General features: G+C 37.1%; 1 protein-coding gene across 6 annotated transcripts in view; it reads right to left on the bottom strand.

Moving 5' to 3' along the window:
• DYTN (dystrotelin) overlaps positions 1 to 22,248 on the bottom strand; it is a 56,110-nt gene extending 33,862 nt beyond the window's left edge. For 4 of the 6 annotated variants that reach the window (XM_021400751.1, XM_021400750.1, XM_021400754.1 and 1 more), the window contains exons 1-12: positions 18,148 to 22,248; positions 16,108 to 16,182; positions 14,187 to 14,388; positions 12,306 to 12,391; positions 11,384 to 11,472; positions 10,638 to 10,709; positions 10,129 to 10,292; positions 9,154 to 9,265; positions 6,296 to 6,441; positions 4,496 to 4,664; positions 2,761 to 2,831; positions 1,093 to 1,252 (exon numbers count right to left, since the gene is read on the bottom strand). In XM_021400751.1, the coding sequence (XP_021256426.1) occupies positions 1,093 to 1,252; positions 2,761 to 2,831; positions 4,496 to 4,664; positions 6,296 to 6,441; positions 9,154 to 9,265; positions 10,129 to 10,292; positions 10,638 to 10,709; positions 11,384 to 11,472; positions 12,306 to 12,391; positions 14,187 to 14,388; positions 16,108 to 16,182; positions 18,148 to 18,193 (1,392 nt within the window). In that variant the 5' untranslated portion in view covers positions 18,194 to 22,248. The remainder of the gene's footprint in view (positions 1 to 1,092; positions 1,253 to 2,760; positions 2,832 to 4,495; positions 4,665 to 6,295; positions 6,442 to 9,153; positions 9,266 to 10,128; positions 10,293 to 10,637; positions 10,710 to 11,383; positions 11,473 to 12,305; positions 12,392 to 14,186; positions 14,389 to 16,107; positions 16,183 to 18,147) is intronic. The other 2 variants (XM_021400749.1, XM_021400752.1) reach the window with 2 other exon arrangements.

Raw genomic sequence — 22,380 nt, 5'->3', positions numbered from 1 at the left:
AAACTTTGAGTTTGGATAAATTTATGTGGCCATTTTTTCCCACAATTCCAATCTGAGGACATATGCTTTAATGCCATTGAAAATTGAGGATAATAATGTTCCAAGACTAAATTTGCAGGAAAGTCATTCTAAAAGAATTAAACTAAGGGAAAAAAAATACATGCAAATCAAGCACTCATAAAACACCTCACAACTATTGATATACACAATTCCAAAACCAGGCTGGTTTTGGTGCCACAATTCTACTTGGAATTTTCTATCAGTATCAGGATAGCAAACACCATTACTGCATGAACACTGAGTCTGATTAACTGGGTTGGACTGAACTTAATGTGCATGCACTGGGCACTTAACTGCATGCGTGCAGCCAGTCCCACATGTTGTGGACAGGACAGTGTCACAGCATACACACAATATAGTGACATGCAAGGTCATACTGGACTCCATGTGCAAGTGATTTAACACTGTGCACTGCAGATGTGTCTGGTATTCCCATATGTTTGACCTGAAAAACACTCTAAAAACTGCATGGCAGAAAATGCCACAAAATGCTGTAGAGTCAAATACGTATGAGTTCCCTGTAACACAGAACCTTTTCAGAATGTCAGAGATAGTTCAAATGAACACGAGTTAATATAACTGAAAAGAAAAAAATATTTTCTCTAAGAGTTCTGTACTACATCCCAATACATGACAACAATTAGGAATGACAGAACACTATTTTATTTACTCTGTGCCTATATAGCATTCCTCTCTAAAGAAACAACTGCAATGAAGAATCTAACACTTCCGTTGGAAACAATTCTCCCACTCTTATTGGAATTCTTCCTCGTTATTTTCATTGCAATATTATCTAAACATCCCAGACATGTCTATCCATACTAGGTGCTAAATACATTCAGAATGAGAAGAATATCCCTGCCACTAAGAGCCTATTTGCTCTCTATGAAGACAAAAACTGGAGCTGACTGAGCAGATAAGCAGAGAACGCATGAAATAGATTCAAAGGAACTGATCTGCAAGAAAAGTAGTAGTTAGTGTTCAGTAAGTGTCCATAGCTGAGAAGATTCTTCACTAATTTTATCACTATACCTCTACTTCTTGCTTCATTTTACGCAGCTCCATTTCCAGGTTTTCATGGCTTGCTCTCAGGCTTTGGAGTTTTGCCTCTATTTTGAAGCTTTTGTCCTCCTGGCAGTTATGAAGAAATTGCATTTTGTTCTTCCATTTATTGAACTGCTTCTTCATGTACCTTTCAGGGAGACAGGAGTGTGGGAATTTTGCTAGATCCATTACACACACATATATTTTCCAGTCACGGAAAAGAACAAACACTGTAGAGCAAACTTTCTTCTCTTTGTCAGTTCAGCTTCTGGCTAAGAGGACAGCATTTCAGGAACTGGGCTATATACACAGAATTATCAAGAACAGGAATGTACTGAGGGAAAGATGCAAGCTGAGTGGAAGGGAAGCCAGGACTGAGACTTGCATCTTGGGGTTTACCATTCCAATAAATACGGCTGCAATAGGAAGAGCAGTCCCTCTATCTAGGAGCAAACTTCTCTGGCAATTCTTAGGGCAAATCTCTGACCTGCAAAAGATTCCCATCCTTTTTCTCTATGCATCATAGGAGTAAAAGCAGCCTTTCCCTCTCTAATTGAATTCCTTCTTGCTCCTGGCATTCTGTAAAGCTTGTCTGGCAGTACCAATAGTTCCTGTTCCACTTTCCCTTGAAATGATACTGAGACTTTTGTGATTAGAAGCTTCACTCTCTCACACACAGGGAAGATTTAGAAATTATCTACACAGAGCACAGCATATTAAAGCTACCACCCACATCTCTGGTCTAGAGTTGGGATCTCTCTAAGAAGTCTGGGTAGAAACACAGTTCTGCCTTTCCCATCGCTGAGGTGAAGACAGATGGAAAAACTGGTTAATGATGCAGAAATAAACTAACTGCCTCGTATTACCTAGCCAAAGCAGTTCTCTGTCTCATTTAGTTACACCCCGAAGTTCACCTGATTCACTTTCCTTTGTGCATTCATTGGCTTACGCACAGACAAGAGCAACATCAGCTTCACTGAAATCGTGCACAATTTGTCTGAATGGCACAGCAAGACAGACCACTTTAAATTTAATTTAATATTACAGCTTGGTCCCCTATTAAAGCATTTAACAGGCCTTTACTGTAAACTAATGACTACCTTAAACTATCTCAGAGTTCAGTTCTATGAGCAGACACATAAACGCTGTAAGCTGGTCTGCAAATAAGAACAAAAAGCTTCTCATGAGTAATGTAATTCATTCATCCAGTTATGATAAGCTTTGGGTCAAAGGGTTTTTCATTGACTGAAATTGTTTTTCCAGTGATCTTCACGTGCAACTTTTGTTGCTGGGTTTTTTCATTCATCTCCATTTGAGAGGAAATCATTTAGAATCTCAAAATCATTCACTGGCACAGTATGGCTGTCCTGGTTTTCGCTGGGATAGAGTTAATTTTCTTCCTACCAGCTGGTATACTGCTGTGTTTTGGATTTAGGAGGTGGTGAGCTATTGCACTGTGCATCTTTTGTTTTGTATACTATTATTATTTCTCCTTCCTTTTCACTATTCACTTCCTATTTCACTGTCTTCTCTCCTCCATCCCACCAAGGGTGGGGGGAAGTGAGTGAACATCTGTGTGGTACTGAGCTGTCTAACAGGTTAAACCACAACAATTGCCCAGCAGTTGTCAGTCATTGTAATACTGCATTTACCTACCTGCTCTTATTGTGAATACTTTTGATGGAATCGTGCATTTTTAACACATCTGCTTCAAAAGATGCAATCACCTATAATAAAAAAGAGAAAACATCTGTTCATAACTTTATCAGCAATAAAACTTTATTTTCTATGCAAATTCTGTTGTAAACAGGAACGGCAGTTTGGGGATTTGGCCTGTTTTATGGAAGTCTTCTGAGTTGAAAAGTCAACTGATTGCAACCAACAAACACATTAATGTATTTCTAATGGCTGTTAGAATGGACTGGAAAATTTGCTCAAGATAGGACAAATTCTTTGTTCTATGACACATTCTGAGTGTTTCAGAATATGTTTTCTCTCCAATCAGAAAAAAACCTCATTCTTTGAAAATCCTGAAAACTGAAATATTCTGATTTGGGAACAGTCTTTCCCAAGTCACACAACTGCACTGGGACAAGGAGATGTAGGAAGACAGACTGGATGTAGAAAGGAGAAGGGAAACTTCTGGTCTTTGGGTGGAAGTAGTAATCTCTGGGCCATGCAGAACAGTAGTTTCAGAAGTCATGGAGACAAAGCCTTTCCAGATAAGCTGCTTTAGAGGCGTGGCATGAGCTGGGCTGGAATCTGGGTAACCAGGTAATTCTGAGACCCAAAGTTGGGACCCTAGGACCTTCAAGCTTATGGATTCTTCTAAAAGTTACCTTGCATAGGACTTACAGTCTGCATCTTTTTATGCAATTTGCACTACTGTTGGAAATCAGTATTAAAGTGCTCCAAAATAATTCCACCCGAAGGAAAACTGAACAAGACAGCAATGCATTTGACGGAGTATCACTATACTCCTGTCTCACTGTCTTCTGAAATTACAAGTGCCAACCATCAAAATGACGTGCTTAAGCATTATCTGCTCACAACTGCTATGCGCTTGCTGGCATTATATCTCACACTGGGCAGAGATCTAAAAGACAGTCTTACTTCAAAAGTAGTAGCACAGGAGTAGCAGCCAAGGGAGTGACCTAGCACATACAGGGTAGTTCACAGTTACTGCACTCTTGGCTTCTGGGAAGAATAGAATGAGTGGATGACACAAACTGGTCTGAACACAACCCAGTGTTCCCTATTTTCTGAGTATGGGCAGAGCTATGAACCTCTCAAATAATAAATATAGAAACACAGAACTGCTATGTACTTATTTTTATTTACACTGTCCTTTCCACTCCTCTAGCATTGCTTCTGTGCAGGGAACCTGGAAATAGATTGGTGGAAAGCTTTTATGCATGAGCTATTTCAGTTGGAGTGGATACTACTCAATCCTTATGAAGAGCCCATTCTGTCCTCATATATTGCTATAGTGACAAAAAAACATCTAAGCCTATTAAGAATTAAGATGTCCTTACTTGATGCTTGCAGTGTGAGGTCAGGACAGCATTTTTTGCTGTCACAATAGAGAGAGGGCTCTAGTATTAACTAGTCTTTAACATGCTGCTCTAAGACAACTTCAAAAGAAAAAATAGTTAACGAAGCAAATATTCCTACAAATGCTTCCAAAAGTCACGGAAGTCAAGGAGTTAGTCACTAATCTTGTTCACTGAGTTTTCAGTTTCCTCATTTTTTAACAAAGCGAGAAATTAACAGAAAGGTGAAGCTGTCCACTATATTTCTTTTTCATTCGTAATTAGACATCAGTTAGATAGTTAACATGGTAGGTCTTCCTCCCAGCTTCAGTTCTATTACACCTTGGTGTCTCACTAACCTGAATTTTTGTCTTGCCTTGCTCCGGTTTCTTGCTGTTATTCTCACTCTTGTGCATTACTGTTCTGTTTTCAGATATAAACTTGGGTGATTCCAGAACAGGTTTGTTCACTGGGAGAGGCAGGTTTTCACATCTAGGGAATGGTGAAGCACTGAGTTCTGCAGGGGGACTGTATACCAACAAAGAAATACTGAGTAGAGAAAAGATCAAGCTTTATATGGTTTTGGTATCCTGAATGATCAAGACCAAATTAACGTGCCGTGGGCAGACAAAGAGCTGTGCTATTGACTAAGAAAGAGGTATGGTCTGGTTATGCCTGCTGGCAGATTTTGGCTGAAAGAATGAAATTCCTTAAAACAAATTCCACTCTTTTAACAGAACCTTGACGTTGGATTCTTCCTCCTTTCATTTGGCATCAATGCAATTTGCTCCTTCTCCTTTTCACATTAGGTATTAATCAAGAGCTACATATATTGGGAAATTCAACGATAAAAAGACAGCAAAGGGCCAGACATCCTGCTGTGCAGGTCATTCTATGCTGGGAAAAGCCCAGATACCTATCAGCCATACAGTGACATCTATAATGGCATCCCCAAATGCTTCTTTTTCATTAACTGCTATCCAAGCATAAGGTAAGCAAAAATCCACAGAGAATCACAGAGAAATCTTGATTGCTCACAGAATGATTAAATGATATTCAAGAATGAAGAAACATATAATTGTTGAGTACAAGTGGGAATATATTAACAACGGAAAACATTTTGCATTTCACCACATTCTGTAGAGCAAGCACTTAAATAATATTCTTTATGACACTCATTGTAACTATCATCCATTGATCCATTGAGTAGTGTAAATAAAAAATTGTTTTCTAATAGCAATATATTTACCTAGCACTATAGCATGATCTAGTTTTATAACCAGATCTCTCTCTTCCTTCCCACAAGGATCTTAATATAACTCTTTTAGAGAGGAGTGACCTTTTTTCTCCATTTTGTTCTCACTCTCTCATTTGCAGAACACTTGAGATGCAAGAGAGTTGCTAAGTCTTTACACAATGAGTAAGGTTTTTCACCTTCCATAAGTCTGTGTGCTTTTTGTTCTCTTCAGTTTCTATACCTAAATATCAACAAAAGTCCCAGAGCAAAGAAGGAGTAACTACCCAGAAAATCATAACACAACCTCCAATGCTCATTATTAACCACCGCAATCAGTGGAAACATGGTAATGAATTTACAGATTAACTGAAAGCAGGCAAAATGGAACTGACCTAAAAGAACTGGAATGGTGATGCAAAAAATCAGCTACTCACAAGAGTGAGTAATCCCACAGGACAGCTATTCAGTGGGACTTAAGTAGAACACTACTCAGTGAGAACACTGTGGCTCACACGCAGGAAGTATTCAGTTCATTTCCAATGAATTTGTCACAGAGGAGGTGCTTAAAAAAATCCATGCAGTTTTTCTGTGACAGGTACTAAATATTTGCAATGCTTGACCTTAGTCTGAGCACTAGATATGGCATGGAAAGAAAGAGATGACATAAGGAAGGAGGGAAGGAAGATAGAAGCATATTGCATATTTTTAAGACAACTGGTCATTAGGTTGTCAGCATGGTAATCATGGTTAAGCAACAGAACAATGTGCAGCAACTTCCCATTCACCTTTTCAATTTTTTTTACAGAAAAATCATGACACAGTGTCATAACAAAGTCACTCACTTAAAGAACACAATGAAGCAATATCCTACAGCCTGACACTTTATTCAGAGAGTATAAATTCACTGAAAACAGAAACTCACGGAATCTTTTTGTGAGTAGGGAACTGCTTCTCCTCCATTATCTCCAGAGCCTTTCTTCTCTGAGCCTTCTTTCTTCTGCAGCAGTCTTGAAACAGGTTGTTTCTGACAGTGCAGAGAAAGTGCTTTGCATTCGCCTTTGCTGACATCTATTGGAATAAGGGATAACAGAGAAAGGAGTGAATTTTCAAACAGGTGCTGCCCAAAAGTAGGCATAGCTCAAGGCAAAGGCAAGACATGCAAACAAAAGTCAAGCTGTTCAAAAGCTGAAGAGGTTCATGGCTGCTGCTTGAGCCATGGAGCTGAGGTGGCTGATGATGCAAGACCACAGGCAAGATCAGCTCCAATTCTCTTCTGTAAGCAAAACACCCTGCCTGGGCCAAACTCAAGCAGCCTGGAAATGTTTAATACAGTGTTTTTGCATATACACAAGAATTCTGTCCAACTAGTTCCTAAGTTCTCTTTCGAACAATAGAAAAAAAGTAATTTTTAAATTGATATGAAGCGTTAATGGATATAGCCTTCGGTGTCCTCCTCTTGTACGATACAATGAAAACCATACTTCCAATTGTCACAGCAGCATCAGTTAAAATAACTGTGCTCCACAGCTATATTATGGCAGGACAAGAACTAATTCTTCCCCAGAAAATGACTGGTGCAGAACATTGGGAAAGGCTTAGCAGACTGAACAGGAAAACAGAAGAAAATGTACAGCATGCATCCCAGTCATTTCTCAAAGGTAATATTACCACAAGGTGTCAGCACAGTACAGAAAAACAGTGCCAACATTTCAAATCCATCTCAGTATCCCACACTCTGGTAAAGACAAAGTGAAAATTTAATTGACTAAGGACTACTAAGAGTAGAATGTATGGGAAAAAGAGCTCACTAGAAATTCTTACATGTTTCACAAAAAGGAAAGAAAAAAAAACTGGAAGAGGGTAGATTTAGATATCAGGAAGAAATTCTTTACTGTGAGGGTGGTGAGACGTTGGAACAGGTTGCCCAGTGAGGTCATGAATGCCCCCTCCCTGGAAGCATTCAAGGCCAGGCTGGATGGGGCTTTGAGTAACCTGTCTTGTGGATGTGCCCCTGCCTATAGCAGGGGAGTTGGAACTAGATTATCTTAAAGGTCCCTTCCAACCCAAACCATTCTACGAAACTTGCATCCAGCTATTCAGTTGCAATATTGCAGCAACAACATAGGAAAACTTAATGTCATACAGTACAAGAGAGAAAGAGGACTTGATTTTAAACCAAAATTGATTTTAAATTAAAACTGATTTCGCTCTCTCACTCTAACTCACTCAAAACTACTACTGTACATGTGTTCAGGTGGTCTCTCCAGCATTCACATACCAAGGTGTATGTATCCACATGGTATGACTACAGTGACTTGCACTGACATGAAGGAAAAGAGATGCCAGTTTTCCTTCAGACTCCTGGGTTCCTTGTATTGTGCTATTTTTTGGATGCACCTTTAATTCCTTTAGGAACTCACAGTCATGATCTTTTGTCTCTCCACCTTTGTTCAGTTCTGTGGGTCATGAGGATTTACTTGCCGTCTTCTGTCCCCTTGGATTTTTTATAACCACAACTCTTGTCCCTTGCCTTCACATAATCATCTTCAAATGGCTTTGTCCTTTGTTTCAGGTTGTTTTTTATTTTCCTAAACTGAGTGTCCTGAGAAGCTGTTTGTATGGAAGGGCTATGAGCTTGCTGACCAACTAATCTAGGTTGCTTCGTTTCCTGACTTTGACACATCCCTCCTGCTCTTCCTTCTTGTGCGTTGATATTCACACATTCCCATGCATTCTCCATTCACATTCAATATGTCTCTAATAGAAATCTCTGTGTGAGAAGTTGTCATTTGATTGCTCTGTTTTCTCATGGAGCATAAGGAAGGGTATTTAGAGGAATGAACATCTCTACATTATTTTTAATGAAGATATCAACCACCTAAATAAAGTTTCTCACAGTGTTAAAGATAGGATTTGATTAACAGAAAGAGAGAGATGAAGTAAGATTCTACATTTTAATGTTTACTCAAATTGCAAAAGCATTCTTTAGTTCTGGTATAGATGCATACTGCCCAGATATGTTTCATGCTAAGCACAGGGTATCAGGAAGGAGACGATGGTGTCTAGCTTACTAGGGAAACTTTCATGGCTGCCTTTCAGCTCATTCAGCGGAACAGAAGATACTGCTGTCCAGATCCACAAAAAAAGCTGCCTGCTCTTGGTGGCAAGATCTGGAATCTCCTGCTCAAAGGAGAAACTGAACTTCCAAACAGACTCCCAGTGCTGAACTTCACTGTTAGTGTGATGAAAGCACAAGTTGCCCTGGTGATGGAGCTGAAGTATGTAAGCTTATCTGGGCCTATGCTTCCTCTTTGTGCCATGCTCCCAATTGGCAGAGACAAATAACTCTGCTAGTTTTACGGTAAAGTTGAAAAGCTCCAAAACAAAGGAAGTTTCACACAGGAGTTAGAGCAACTTCAGGATGAGTATTAATTTCTGAATGAAATTAATGCCGGGATTGGGAGGAAGGAGCACTGGGACATACTGAAGGCTCTTTCCACAGGTGTAAGAAAGTTCTGCAAATGGCGAATCTCCCATACATCTCCCTGGGAAGAGGATTTGCATATGACATTTCATGGCTCTATTCAGTTATTTCAGAACAGAACACCTCTTAAGTTAGAAGTCTTCTTTTTTTCTTTTCCCTGACTCGCTGTTCTCAGATAAATAAATCCTAATGCCTCATGTGTACCACGGCTTATATAATTTTATAATCAGTTTAGCTCAAGAGTCTATTGTCAAACTGCCCATAAAAAGAACCAGAACATGGGAGTAGGACTCTACCTGCACACAGTGTTCCACAACAGGATGTGAACTCTTATGTGATCTGCTGAGACGGCCAGTGAAAAAGCACACCTGGCAAAGGTCAAAATTCAGGCACTTCAGACAGCGATACCTGTGAAAATAAACAAAAGGATTAAGTTGCTTCCTTGCAACTGAGAACTTGGTGTAAGTGAGCTTGACTACTAGAAATTCATATCCCTGCATTCTGAAATGCAGAGAAGCACCTAAGTTAGAATAAAGGTTTTCATCAGCATTTTTCTGAATAACAAGAATTATTTTGTCCACGTGACAATGAAGTAATCTCCAGAACCCAGTCATGATTTTGGTATTATTTACTTGTTGCAATGAAATTCAGTTCAAAAGAAACAGTTGTTCCAGTATCATTTTTGGAGATGCGGTGCCATTTTCACATGTTTCTTATAGCTTACCTCTATCTGCTGCTCTCACTGAACTGTAATGTTACTACATTACTGATGTAGAATTTGTGACTTCACAAAAACAAAAATTCAAAAACATAAACATAAAACCTCTAAACTTACTATTAGTGAGAAGACATTAACAGTAAAATGCTGTTCTATGCATTCTGGTCCATAGGTAATGTCTATTTTTTAATCAGGAGGCATTTTTACTTAGATGAATAAAGTAGTAAGATGGCTAACTTAACTAGTCAGTTAATATGCCTAACTGATTATGGGAAAAAGAAGTACCAGTTTAATGGTAGTTTAATTCTTGGCTTTACCACTGATCTGCAAGTTTACTTCCTGTAAATCTCCATAATAATGCCTGTGCCAGTGAAATAAAGTGAAACAGGATGGAAGCCTGAGCACTACCCTGGGATAGTCTTCTCCTTCCCACATCTGACTTGTTATGTCCCATATTTATTGCTTAATATAGTAGTTAAAGCCTGCAGAGCATGCAAATAATAGTAAGAACTTTTTATGTGGACACTATAGACTACAGTAGTTACTGACATACCTGAGGCCTGTAATGGGGAAATTCTTGCAGACTCTACATCTAACATGGTGAGAAACCATTTCTGTGGCAGACAATCTGTAACACGTAGGGAGCCATTGCAGAAGAGCAGGTCCTGATCTCAGCCAAGACAGGAATTTTTCTTCAACAATTCCTGAATTCAGAACCTGGAAAAAAAATACACATCTCAAGTTTAGCCATTTACTTGAAAAGAACTAGTGTCTCATCTACAGTTCTTAATAAAAGTTTTCATATTGGACTCTGCTAGCAGAGATTTTCTCATTCATATAAAATGCTACTGGATTTCAAAGGTTTGGAATAAATGCAAGTCTTCAGTAGTATCTTACTGAGCATCTTTTCTATAGATAACACTCCCTGAATATTGTGAGACTGACAAACAGTCCTGCATCTTGAAACTGTATACTGGTGTATGTCACATGGTGATACACTTGCAATCTTAATCTATCATCAACATTCAAAGTAATTTCCCAGGACATCTGAATTTCACTCACCCCATGGAAACAGCTGTGAGTAGCAATCTCCACACAAGACAGAGTGCAGCTTTCTCCTACAATGGCTGGGATCTGCATTAATAAGAAAGGCTTAGAAGCATCTCAATAAAAAACAGAAGTTTCCATCATGTTCTGCTGAGATGGTGACAGCACACCAGTGGTGAAGCACCTATAGAAATGCCATTTTACATACTCTTCTCAAGAAAAGCTATTTAGATTCATATCAACAGCATGCAGTTTCAGAGTTCAACATGTGTCAGAATGATTTGCTTCCAGCTCACTTTCTCTAATGGATCAATATACTATGTTGCCATATTATAACAGTGAAGGACAGTAGGTTTGAACCTCAGGAGTCATTTTAAGATTCCATTTTCAGCACCAGTTCAGCTAGAAATACTTGCATGCTAAGGCATTATTCTGCAAACGCAAACTATTCTAGCGAGTACTAGCATCTGAAGTTTGAAATTGCTTTAGCAACAGCTGCATGCAGCTGTTCCCAGAACCTTTAAGCTCAGGCAAAATGAATACACATAGATACTGATGTCAGACATTATTCAGACTAAGAATAGCTAGAGAATTTGATTCTTTTGCCTACTTTGCATGGTAGATCCCTAAGTCCACACAGTGCCCTACTGACATCAGTCCCATAATATAATCAAACATAAAAAGTATCAACTATGTGTGTTCTTCTGGGTTAGAATTCTTCCTTTGAAACTTGTTATCTAAAAGCACTGCAGTGGCATTACCTGATTCAAGTCTGTTCGCAGGCATCTCAGAGCATTACGGGTAATCAAGGCCTTCTTCCCATCAGGAACAGCATAAAACTCAAAGAAAGCTGAAAACAACCAGAGAAAAGAAATTGGAATCCTAGCAGGGCTTGAAGAGTCTTCTAGCTACTTATTCTCAAAGTATCTGCATTATTATTACAAAGTATCAAGTAAACCTCTTTAAAAAATTCTCCTTTACTCGTCTGATCTAGCAAGCAGTCAGTGACCGCTGACAATACTTTCCCCAACAGAGGAAGAAAAAAGAGGAGGACAGCGAATTAAGAATGAAATTATAGCAATCTCCTATCCCTAACAGTTAAGACTGGAAGGATGAAGGAAACACAAAGCTCATTTTCATGGCTGTAAGAAACATGCTTAAATATGTCCCGTTTAAATTGTGAATTGTCAATTCCAAGCAATTTGAAAGAAAATACATAATAAGCAATGGGAGAGTATGAAGCCAATATGCCTCATGCAGTTCATTTGTTCTCCATGTTGAACATTTAATTCAGGTGGAAGCCTCTGTGCTGCTCTGTGCACTGGGCTAACTTTATCTAAGTCTTTAAGCATATTTTGTCTAATATAAAAAGAGCCCTAATGACTGACTTCCTGGATCAAATATACACATTTGTTTTCTGCTCTAGTGAAACGTAAAACAAGGGGTTTCTATTCTTTTCTGCTAGGCAAACAGAACTCGGCCTTCATTACTGAGCTTTGACCATTTATGTAGAGATGAACACTGATGAAAAAGTACTTTTCTGCCATCAGCCTTTTCCTATAACATAATTTACTTTCTGCATCAGATTTATAATCTTTTTAAGTAAAAAATAAAAATAAAAAATCAGTAATTTTTCTCAACATTCAGTATTTTACACAATATATAACATTGTACATTTCCCACCTCTGTATTTAGCAAGTGGAGTGTCTCCTGAAAGGGCAATAAGGGCAGCTGCAGCAGATCTAGTTTTAATATAACCTGTTCCAGATCTAAAAAAAAGAAAATCAATTACATCACATACACCAAAAACATAAAAACTGAAACCTCTTAAGAAAAAAATAGTTACACTGTAAGACAACTTCAACATTCATATTCTTTTGTATGTACATAGCAGATGTAGCATTGTAGTGATATTTTACGTCTAGGATCGTTTGTGACTAAACATGACGACAGTGTTCAAGATACCATGTAATTTTAAAAGAATACAGTAGCTCCTTAAAAGACTTCACATTCTAATTAAAACATAATTTTACTTTTATAATACTTGTCCTGAAATTAATTAATTAATCATACTCTTTATTTGTGGAAGGCCTTCAGAAATCTGGAAAAGAAAGCAGGACTACAATCTGTTTTTTTGTACTATATCATCAGGCAACCTCATTGCAGCCCCAGACCTACCCTGCACCTACCTCTTGGATTAACTTCCTTTAATTTCACTGCAGTTCAAATAGAGCATGCATAGAATATTCACCAGGCATTGCTGTTTAATGAAACTTACAAAAACATATTTTTTGACAGTTACTGTCAAATCTCATGAAGCATACAACCAAAAACCCTTATAAAATTTTATGTAAGCGTGCAATTAAATAACCACACAGGCATGGCAGAGCACTTAATATGTTCTTGCCTTGAAATACTTTCAGTTGGTAATGGGGAGTGGAGAACAGCGCAGAGAAAACATATTTTGATGAAAATTACAAGATGCTTTTTCTACCCTATATATGTGGCTTGTGAAAACAGATTTATAAAAAGATATTATAGCATGAAGAAAATAATACACTGTCCTTGCAAAACAGGAAAAAAAGACCAAGATAGTCCTGTTAAGGAGATTCTTCTAGATTATCTTCCTGAGGTGGTACTTAAAGCAAGAAAAATACAAAACACACTTGATGTTTTTAGCTCTGTTTTGAAATACATCTATTTATTCATAGAATCACAGAATGGCCTGGGTTAAAAAGGACCTCAAAGATCATCTAGTTTCAACCCCCCTGCTGAGTGCAGGGTTGCCAACCACTAGACCAGGCTGCCCAGAGCCACATCCAGCCTGGCCTTGAATGCCTCCAGGGACGGGGCATCCACAACCTCCCTGGGCAACCTGTTCCAGCGTGTCACCACCCTCTGAGTGAAGGTTTATTCTTCATTAATATTTTAATATAGGTTATTATAGGTTTAATAAGGTTTATTTTTTATTCTTAGATTTCATTGATTTTGGAAGTACAAAAAATTAATACCATGGGATCTTAAATAATAGTGATCATGATTAACAGTAATTCAACACAGAATCCTATAGATCATTTATATCTTATTCACATTCTCAGTAAAAAGCTTTGCTCTGATGAAAGAGGGAATTAATTTCATCTGTGGTGAATAAACTCAACAATGAACTAAGCCTTTTCTTTTAAATCTGATACAGTAATGAACCAATCCTGCCATTAATGAATTAATCCACGTTGTTTGTGAATAAGCTGAAGAACAATGAATAATGGGAAGTGACTGGCAAAGTCTTGACCTGTGCAAGTGAAGAGCCTCTCTTTGTACAATGATGCTCACAGAAAAAGTTAGTGTAGGCAGGCAGACATCTGGACTTTTTTGGAATTATCTTACCACCATTTTTCTGCTAAATGCTTTGTGCCCCACCTTCCTGTGTCTGAAATACATTGTGTGTAACTTAAACAAAATACTAACAACATGGGAGAGTTTAATACAGAAGTGATATAAAAATGGTAGAAATAGATTTGATCTAGCAGTACTTTGTAATGGGTTTATATTTGTGCTCTCTCTCACCTGTCATACATAGCTTCTAGCAGGCTCAATGTGAATTTGGCGGCTCTTGGATCTACCTGGCCTGGCTTTTCTAATCTTGCCCTTTCAAACAGCTCCTTCAGCATTCCAGAGAGCTGCTGCACTTTCAGAGAAATCTGCTTTTCCCTCTGTCTCCGTTCACTTGATAAGACGTGCTGAATCAGATAAACATCAATCAAATCCACTGTGGGAAAACAAAGGAAGAAACAAATGAGGATTCCTGCCTTCTCCTGAATGGAAGCTGGGCTTTTCCTTTTTAATCAAAAGTACCTAGTTAACATAAGTCTAGACCATTAAGTCTAAAACAGTATGCAACACAGAAAAAGAAATAAACTGGGAAAGGTCTTGCTGGGTCTAGGGATGCAGCACAACTTGTGAGGCTGTAAGGATAGAACAGCTCAACTAAAATTCTGTGGAGATGATTTTGAAATAGTTAGGAGGGGAAGGAAAATAACATAATTAACTGCATGCAAATTACAAATGAAAACAGCGTAGTAACTGCAACCAAATTGTAGACCTAATTTTCATGGTATACATAGAGAGAAACTATAAATTTATGCACCATTTTGTACTTCAAAATAAAGCTCCATTAGGACTGTGGAATCAATGTGTACTTTGGAGTAGGGTTTCTTCTCATTCCAGATACAAAGAGAAAGAAGATACTTTGGCCAAGAAAATTGCTAATATGTTATACTATAAAATGTATCATAACTAATACCCAGTGGGAAGAAAGAGCTATGACTGCTTAAAGGCCACATCCAGTACCACAGAGGCATGATTAATTAGAATTAACAATGAAAGATTGGAGTATATGCATGTATTCATCTCTCACCACTCTCAATACAATAAGGCTGCTGAAGGAGAGAAGACCCTAGAATATGTCACCAATAGTCTTTCCAGCGGAGACTGAAAGTATCAGTGCAAGACACTGGTGAAGCTCCATCTGCATGCAATTCTGGTCACCACTGTTAAAGGAAGAGGGTAACTGGGGTAGTTGCTATGAATGCTGAGGCAACATGGAGGCCTATGCAATAGAGCTAATGAAAACCAGGAGCCTCTGTGAGTTAGCACCTCCATGCTGTGACACAGCACCAGGCAGATTTACCATGTCAGGGCTGAAATCCAGCTAAATATGTTCACAGAAGAGCATACTTAAACTAATACACATGGCCACAACCAACAAACCGGTCGTCTTTCCACGCTCCCCTAAAAATCTCACTTGCAATAACTGCATTTGCAGCAACAGACTGTTAACAGTGGAAAATTCAAGATTTCCATGCATTCTATCTCAATATGGAATGTAGATCTAGTTATTTCAAAGCAAGCTAGGCACCCTTGGATTTGCTCCATTTGCTTGCACAGAATTCTTACTTCAAAGCCAGAGAGAATGAGTGCTAGGCTGAGGTTTTCTGCTTGTCATATTTTGGCTTGTTCTCATTAATAATTGTAATATTTTTCATTAATACTTGTAATATTATAATATATGGACATTATAATATTTATAATGTTGTAGTATATTAATTCTCATTAGTACTTCTAGTGCCTGTAAACGCATTTTTGATTATCCATGATTACTTCCAATAACTCAACTCCTACAGATAATATACAGATAAAGATTCATTAATTGCCAGTGACGTCTATATAACAATGTAGATAGTAATAATTTCTCAGTTCTCTCATGCATTTAGAATTTTACTAATATATTCCAATGTATATTCAAACAGGGAGAAAACTGATTTATATACAAAGAACTATCTAGCTCTTAAGCGTTTATAATGCACTCTGAATTTTTCAGGTGGAAAATGACAGAGGAAAGTAGCATAATAACTCATGGTGACAGCAACACGGAATTTTTACAGATTCCTCTTCCTGTCAAAGAACATAATTTTCTTCATCTACTAACACTGGCACAGACTTTGTAGTGAGCGTAGTTTTAGGGCTGTTCTGTAGACGGAGCTCTGAATGTCATTGAAAGCCTCTGTGAAAAAAACAATAGAATAGTTAATTAAAAAAAAAAAAGCAAAACTGAAATAACCAAATTTTGACTTGGTCAAAACCCACAACACTTTTTTTTATGATAAATTTTGATAAAAATGAAAACACTCTTTTTCCCATAGTTTTGTGAGGAAAATGGTCTTATTGCCAGTGGCATGATGAGTCAGAAAAATAGTATTTAATAGACAAAGCACATCTGCTTCTTCAGGAATTAAGTCTCTGAAAAATGGATATGCAGTATGTGTACTTTAAGCTAAGATCATACTGAGACAATATTTCTAGGCAAAACACATTCTTGATCAGAGTAGAGATGCTTTTGTACTTGGAACAGTTTGTCAGTCAGTACAGCAGGGTTATTGTTTAGTATGCCTTTTGTTCCAAGCATTAAACAAATTTTCTGCCAAGATCAACATCTGGAACTGTCTCATAAGATGAGCACTTTACCAAAGCAACTAGCTTTTGACATCTCTGCTTAGTAATCTCACTGAAGTTGCCCAACTAAATCCTCTGCCCTTACATTATTTCAGCTTATTCATTTCACATCATTAAAGCATGATTTTCTGAGTGGAAAGTAAGGGTTTCAGAACTTGACTTGTGCCTGCTACTTTACACACATATCTAGAGCTGCATGACAACAACAACAACAAAAAAGGTTTGATCACAATAGCACAAGCAACAAATAATATGCATAACCGAGCAGAAACAATTTATGTAACTCTCTACCTGTTTAGTATAGAAATGGGCCAATCTGTGTGCAATGGTTCCACACAAATGTTCCAGACTAATGTTAACAGTCAGCAAATCATGGGCTCTGCTGGTTCCCAGATGCGGCAGACAGAAATAAACCGTATCTGCCATACCATCTGTCTACTCTTGCTCTTGTCACATTATATTTCATGATACTATTTCAAGATCTAGATTAGCATATCATACATTGTGAAAAATGAGTTTTTACTTCCATGTAGTATCAGTTTTCTTTCTTCAGTAATGTGATCCAAAGCTTTTTTGGAAGAAATATTGACTACCAGTTTTCAGTAGACTATGGAATAAGTCCCAAATGTTTATTTTCTTTCTCTAAGAAAGAATATAAAACATTAGAAACATAGACATGATCCATCTTGAATACTTTCCACATGGAAAATGGCTTTCTAAATAGGGGAGATCTGTTTTAACAGCCATTTGCTAAAAGCTTGTTTTCACTACATCCGTGATTCAAGTTCATCCTTACAGGCAATATCTAGCATCACAGTAGGGCATTTTGTGCCAGTCAAGCAATAGTTCAGAATTAACTTGCAAGAGCATATAAGTCAGCAGCAAAAAAAAAGCCACTCCAAATTAAATATAAAATATTTCAGGATTATTATTTATGAGACACTACTTGGCAGGACAGAAAAATTAAACACATTTCTCATAGGGATGGAACTTTCTCCTTGGACAGAAAACCAGCATGCAATCATTCTGCAGAGAGTCAAATTTTACCTCAAGACTCATAAATGTCTTCTGCTGAGAAGCTGACAAAAGAATTCCTACACGTATAGGAGAAGTTTCTTGACATCTCCAGCTGGTTACCTTTAGTTTTGTACTGTGCACTACTTGCTGTGTAGCAGATGAAACATCACCTAAATTTTACACTTAAAATTGGAATGTATAGCCATCCTTCATGCCTACTCTAGTATATGTGAAAAAAATCTTATGGTATATTATCAATTTGGAAACATAACCCTTGCATGCTTAATCATTCCCTGAATCAAAGTGGTAATGGCAGGGAAGGTGCCATGGCAGATCAAAAAACAGGCATGGCAACACAGCTGCGTAATTTGTCAATTAAGTTTTATAGCACAGACATTCTGAGAATTGTATGACTTCATGGCAATTCAGTAGTTTCCATGTAAACAGATACAGAAATACCTCTTGAGAAAAGTTGGTTAAAAATGAGAAAAATCCTTACCCTGCCAGTATGGATTCATTTTAAGTTGGCCGATTGCATTAGACATTCTATAATGAAATAAATCAAAGTGCAAAATCACATTATTGAGGCATATTGAACCATTCCAATCAAACTTTACAATCTGAAATATTTACTAAATGCATTGCATAGATGAAATTAAACAGAATAATATAAAACAACATAGTAGATTTGGTGTCAGGTGTGGAGAAACACCAGAAATGTGCATCATCTCTGCTCAGGATAAAGCAGGGGTAACTGTACTAACTGCAAAATTGCATGAAGGAGGAAACTGTTCCCAAAGCAGCTGAAGAACAGGAAATGAGATCTTTGACTATTCAGGAGTCCAGCGTTTACACATAAGATAACTAAACAAGTTAACAAGTTAAGCTGACAGTATTCCTTTTTGACCTCAGAAAGAAGTGAAAAAGGAAGCTTAAGTGTGAATCTACTTCCTTACGCATCCCTGAATGCAAAAGTAGTTGTGTCACTGATAATAACAGAAACAAATTCTTCTGTCAGAACTTATGTCTTTAACACTTTAAACTACATTATATTTTTAAACATAAACATAAAAATTTGAATTTAGTATAGTAACTACCTGTCAGCTACCATTACAGCTGAAATACACTAGGCGTAACAGGCCTAAGTTACAGAGGATACCAAAGGCTATATATATATATATATGGCTTACAGTAGAAAAGAAATGGAAACTCAGTAGAATAAATAAAAATTAAATAATCGAAAATTATCTGAAGCCTAAACAATACATTTAGTGTTAAAACAAAACTTACCCAAGCTTTCACTGCTTTACATTTTTGCAGTGAGTCATAAACATAAAGCATCATTTGTCATAAACATGAGAGAATACTGGCCAATTATGAAGCATAAAGATTCATTCATCTATAATTATTGAATCTATCATAAATATATTGTTCATCATCTTAATTGGTGAAAGCTGCAACTTTATATTTCAGTCTCTAAATAACCTATAAATATTTACAATGATGGGATTCAGACTTGCTTTTATTACTTCCTCATTATAGAGTACAACGCCACCATTTTTATTGAAGTCCCTCTTTGAAAGAAATACCACTGTTCCTTTTTCAGCATCACTCTGTTTTCTTCCTTTAGCAAGGTTTACAGCTTGGATTCAACCTTGAGTTCTGCAAGACTGCAGTTTTGCCCAACATTTATATAGGCATGCAACTTTGCTTATACAATTACTCCTAAAATGGATGCAGCATTATATGTCTCTGCATACTTTGACAGAAAAATCAATGGAGGGAAACCAATGAAATCAGAAGATCCTGAGCAATGAATTAAACATAAGGCACATGTAACAACCTGAACCCTACACGTTTGATAAATGACAGATGTACAAATACATTACTTGCCTCTTTTTTCCTCCTTTTGTCTCTCTATCAGAGGCATGTAAAATAAAACAAGAAGATGAATATAAAAATTTACAGGCTAAACTCACTTAAATTAGAATTCAGTTTACTCGCTCTAATAAGAACAGATCCATTGGCCTCACTGAGTTTAACAGTGTGCATAATATTGCAATTGATACTTACGTAGGATAATGAGCTCTCGATCCAGTACAGTGAAACGCTTACCCTATAAATTACTCATATGGATAAATACATTATACGTTTGTACTATGGTATTCAAGGAAAGTATCAAAGTTAAGTACGTGCTTAAGTGTTTTACTCAACTAGTGGTCATGATGCGACATCGTAACATCAGATGTGTTATACCCATTTCTGAAAGACATTATTAACATATATGGTCTTTATTTTTGTATACAAAACTCTACAGACAGTCCAGCTCTTGGCTGCAGTAGGACTGTTTGGCTGAAATGAGTGGGATCTACTCCACCATTAGCATATCTACCTCATAATGAATACAATATGGAGGAAGAAGATCATTTGTCTACTAAAACATCACATCTGAATTGATAATGCTCACTGATAACTATTTCAGCCCATATTTTTGGCTGCATGTGCCTTTTACTAATAGTTAAGAGCAATTCCATAAAACAAAAAAGAATTATAAGATTAGTTACAAATGTACAGGAAGAAATTTTACAATTAAAAATTCTAATCCCATTAACATGACTATTGTTAAGTGCAGAATGAGAGTAGCCTTATTCTGGCGTCCTACTGTAAAGTGCAAGAAAAGCAACATGCTTTAACTACCTATATGTATTTGTATGTCTATACAGGAACTCAGAATATGTACTTTAGCAAATAAAATGCATTTTTAAACACACTGCACAATTAAGTTAAAATACAGAGAAAGACAAACGCGATCAAGGCAGAAATGTCTTAACAGATCAACTGACTTGATCACAGAAGCCTTCCTTCTTTTGAAATCAGGCAACATACAAGCAACAGTTCAAATATCTATAAAATAAACTACAATTACTTCTGTTTCTTTAAAAGGGTGAAAACATGAGATGTTGTGTTCAAAGGCTGAAATTATTATCTCCAAATTGAGTAACAGCACTTACCTTTATCTCAGCGAGCTGCTAAAAGCCCATAGGTCAGAAAACACCTTCAGAAAAGTCCAGTAGTTTTGTAGCACTTAAAAGCTGACTTCAAGACCCAGTTCTAAAGGTTTTGCTTTTAAATGAATGCTATTCTCAGCAAATGCCTGGCAACAGCCCAGATCAAAGTATCAGGTAATTGTCTAAGCAGTCAAAAAAGAAAACACTAATTAATTAGTAATAAATATCTTTAATAATTCAAGATAAAACTTCTTTGGTCTTTGTTTCAAAGACAATTTTTCTTATCATTGGAGTGCAATATTTTTCAATTGAGGGGCCTCTGCTAAGCGTCTCCCAGTTGCTGAGAAACAGTGTTGCTATAGAGAGCAAAAAAAAAAAAGGTGGATGCTGGAACACTAAGGCAGAAAGCACAGCGGGCTGCAACTGTTGGTGCAACAACACAAAGAGAAAAAATAGTAAGCCCTGGCATTAATGTCCTAGAATAAGGAACGCTCCAATTACACAGAAAGCTTACACTGTCTTTAGTAGATCCAAATATGGAGAATATATATAACATTTTTAAGATATATCCATTTATCTTAAGGGTCATTTTCATATATTTCTCAATGTGGAACACATTTCTCAATACAGAATTCATCAAAGCTATGAATATCCTGCATACACAGCCTCAGCAGTAACTTCTGAGAAAACGTGTACAAGAAATTACTTATTACTTATAGAAAACCCACATTTGTCAATATATGACTAAATCTAACATGATGTAATCAACTTTGAATATATTATCATCTTTTACCTTTCCTATTATTTTTATTCTTTTACACAGTCCTAAGAAAAAGCCAAGAAACTTCAGTTTCCGTTCTGTTATTTTTCTATGAGTAAAGATCTGAATTGCACGCCACTGTTTAATTACTACAGATTAGTTAATAACTACTAATTAGAGTAATTTAGGATATAAGAGACATCCAAGACATTTGTTTTCTCATTCTCCTCCAGATCTCTGAGGTAAAATTCTTTGTGGTTCTCAGGCAGTAACTCAGAAGTCCAGTAAGTCTGCTTAGAAATAAAACGTTTCTGCAATATATTTCTCCTTAACAGCTGTGCATTGTTCACACTTGAAATGCGCAGTTTGAACTATTATCTCCACAAGAAGAATAAAAGAACTCAAATACTAAAGAGACTACAAGATCATATTTCATATAGAAAAATATAAATTTAAATACATTTTACAGAAGTTCCTGTCTTAGAATAATAAACAAATCAAGTGTGGTTTGTAAAAACTACTGATAGCATCCTTCTCTCTTCTAGTCTCCCAAGACACCCGCCTCCAGATTCTCCTAGAGACTCAACCAATTTTCTGTGCATACAGTTCAAGAAGCTAATTCTCTGGAGATGATTTCCGCATGAAATTAATGATTCTTAGCCCCTTACTTCAAGACTTCTTACAACTCCTCTCTCTACAACTTCCATGTGAACTTCTCCATGAATATACTTGTACCAGTGAAACCTTGCTTCTCCCATATACATTTTGTGTAAGAAACTACAGTCTTATTTCCAACTCCCCTGTGACATCCAGGTTTCCCAAGCTCCTTTTTCTATGAACTCCTCATTCACCAGCTCACAAAGAAGAAATAAACTCCTCTTGATTTCCTCAAGTAAGATGAAGGCTATCCCTGCTAAGAGTTTGAAGCTCCAGTTGAACAAAAAAAAATGTGTTATTCCAATTG

Source organism: Numida meleagris, chromosome 5, assembly GCF_002078875.1.
Source record: "Numida meleagris isolate 19003 breed g44 Domestic line chromosome 5, NumMel1.0, whole genome shotgun sequence".
In the NCBI taxonomy this organism is placed as follows: Eukaryota; Metazoa; Chordata; class Aves; order Galliformes; family Numididae; genus Numida; species Numida meleagris.
Note: the sequence above shows the minus strand (reverse complement) of the source record. Positions and strands in the feature narration are given on the sequence as shown.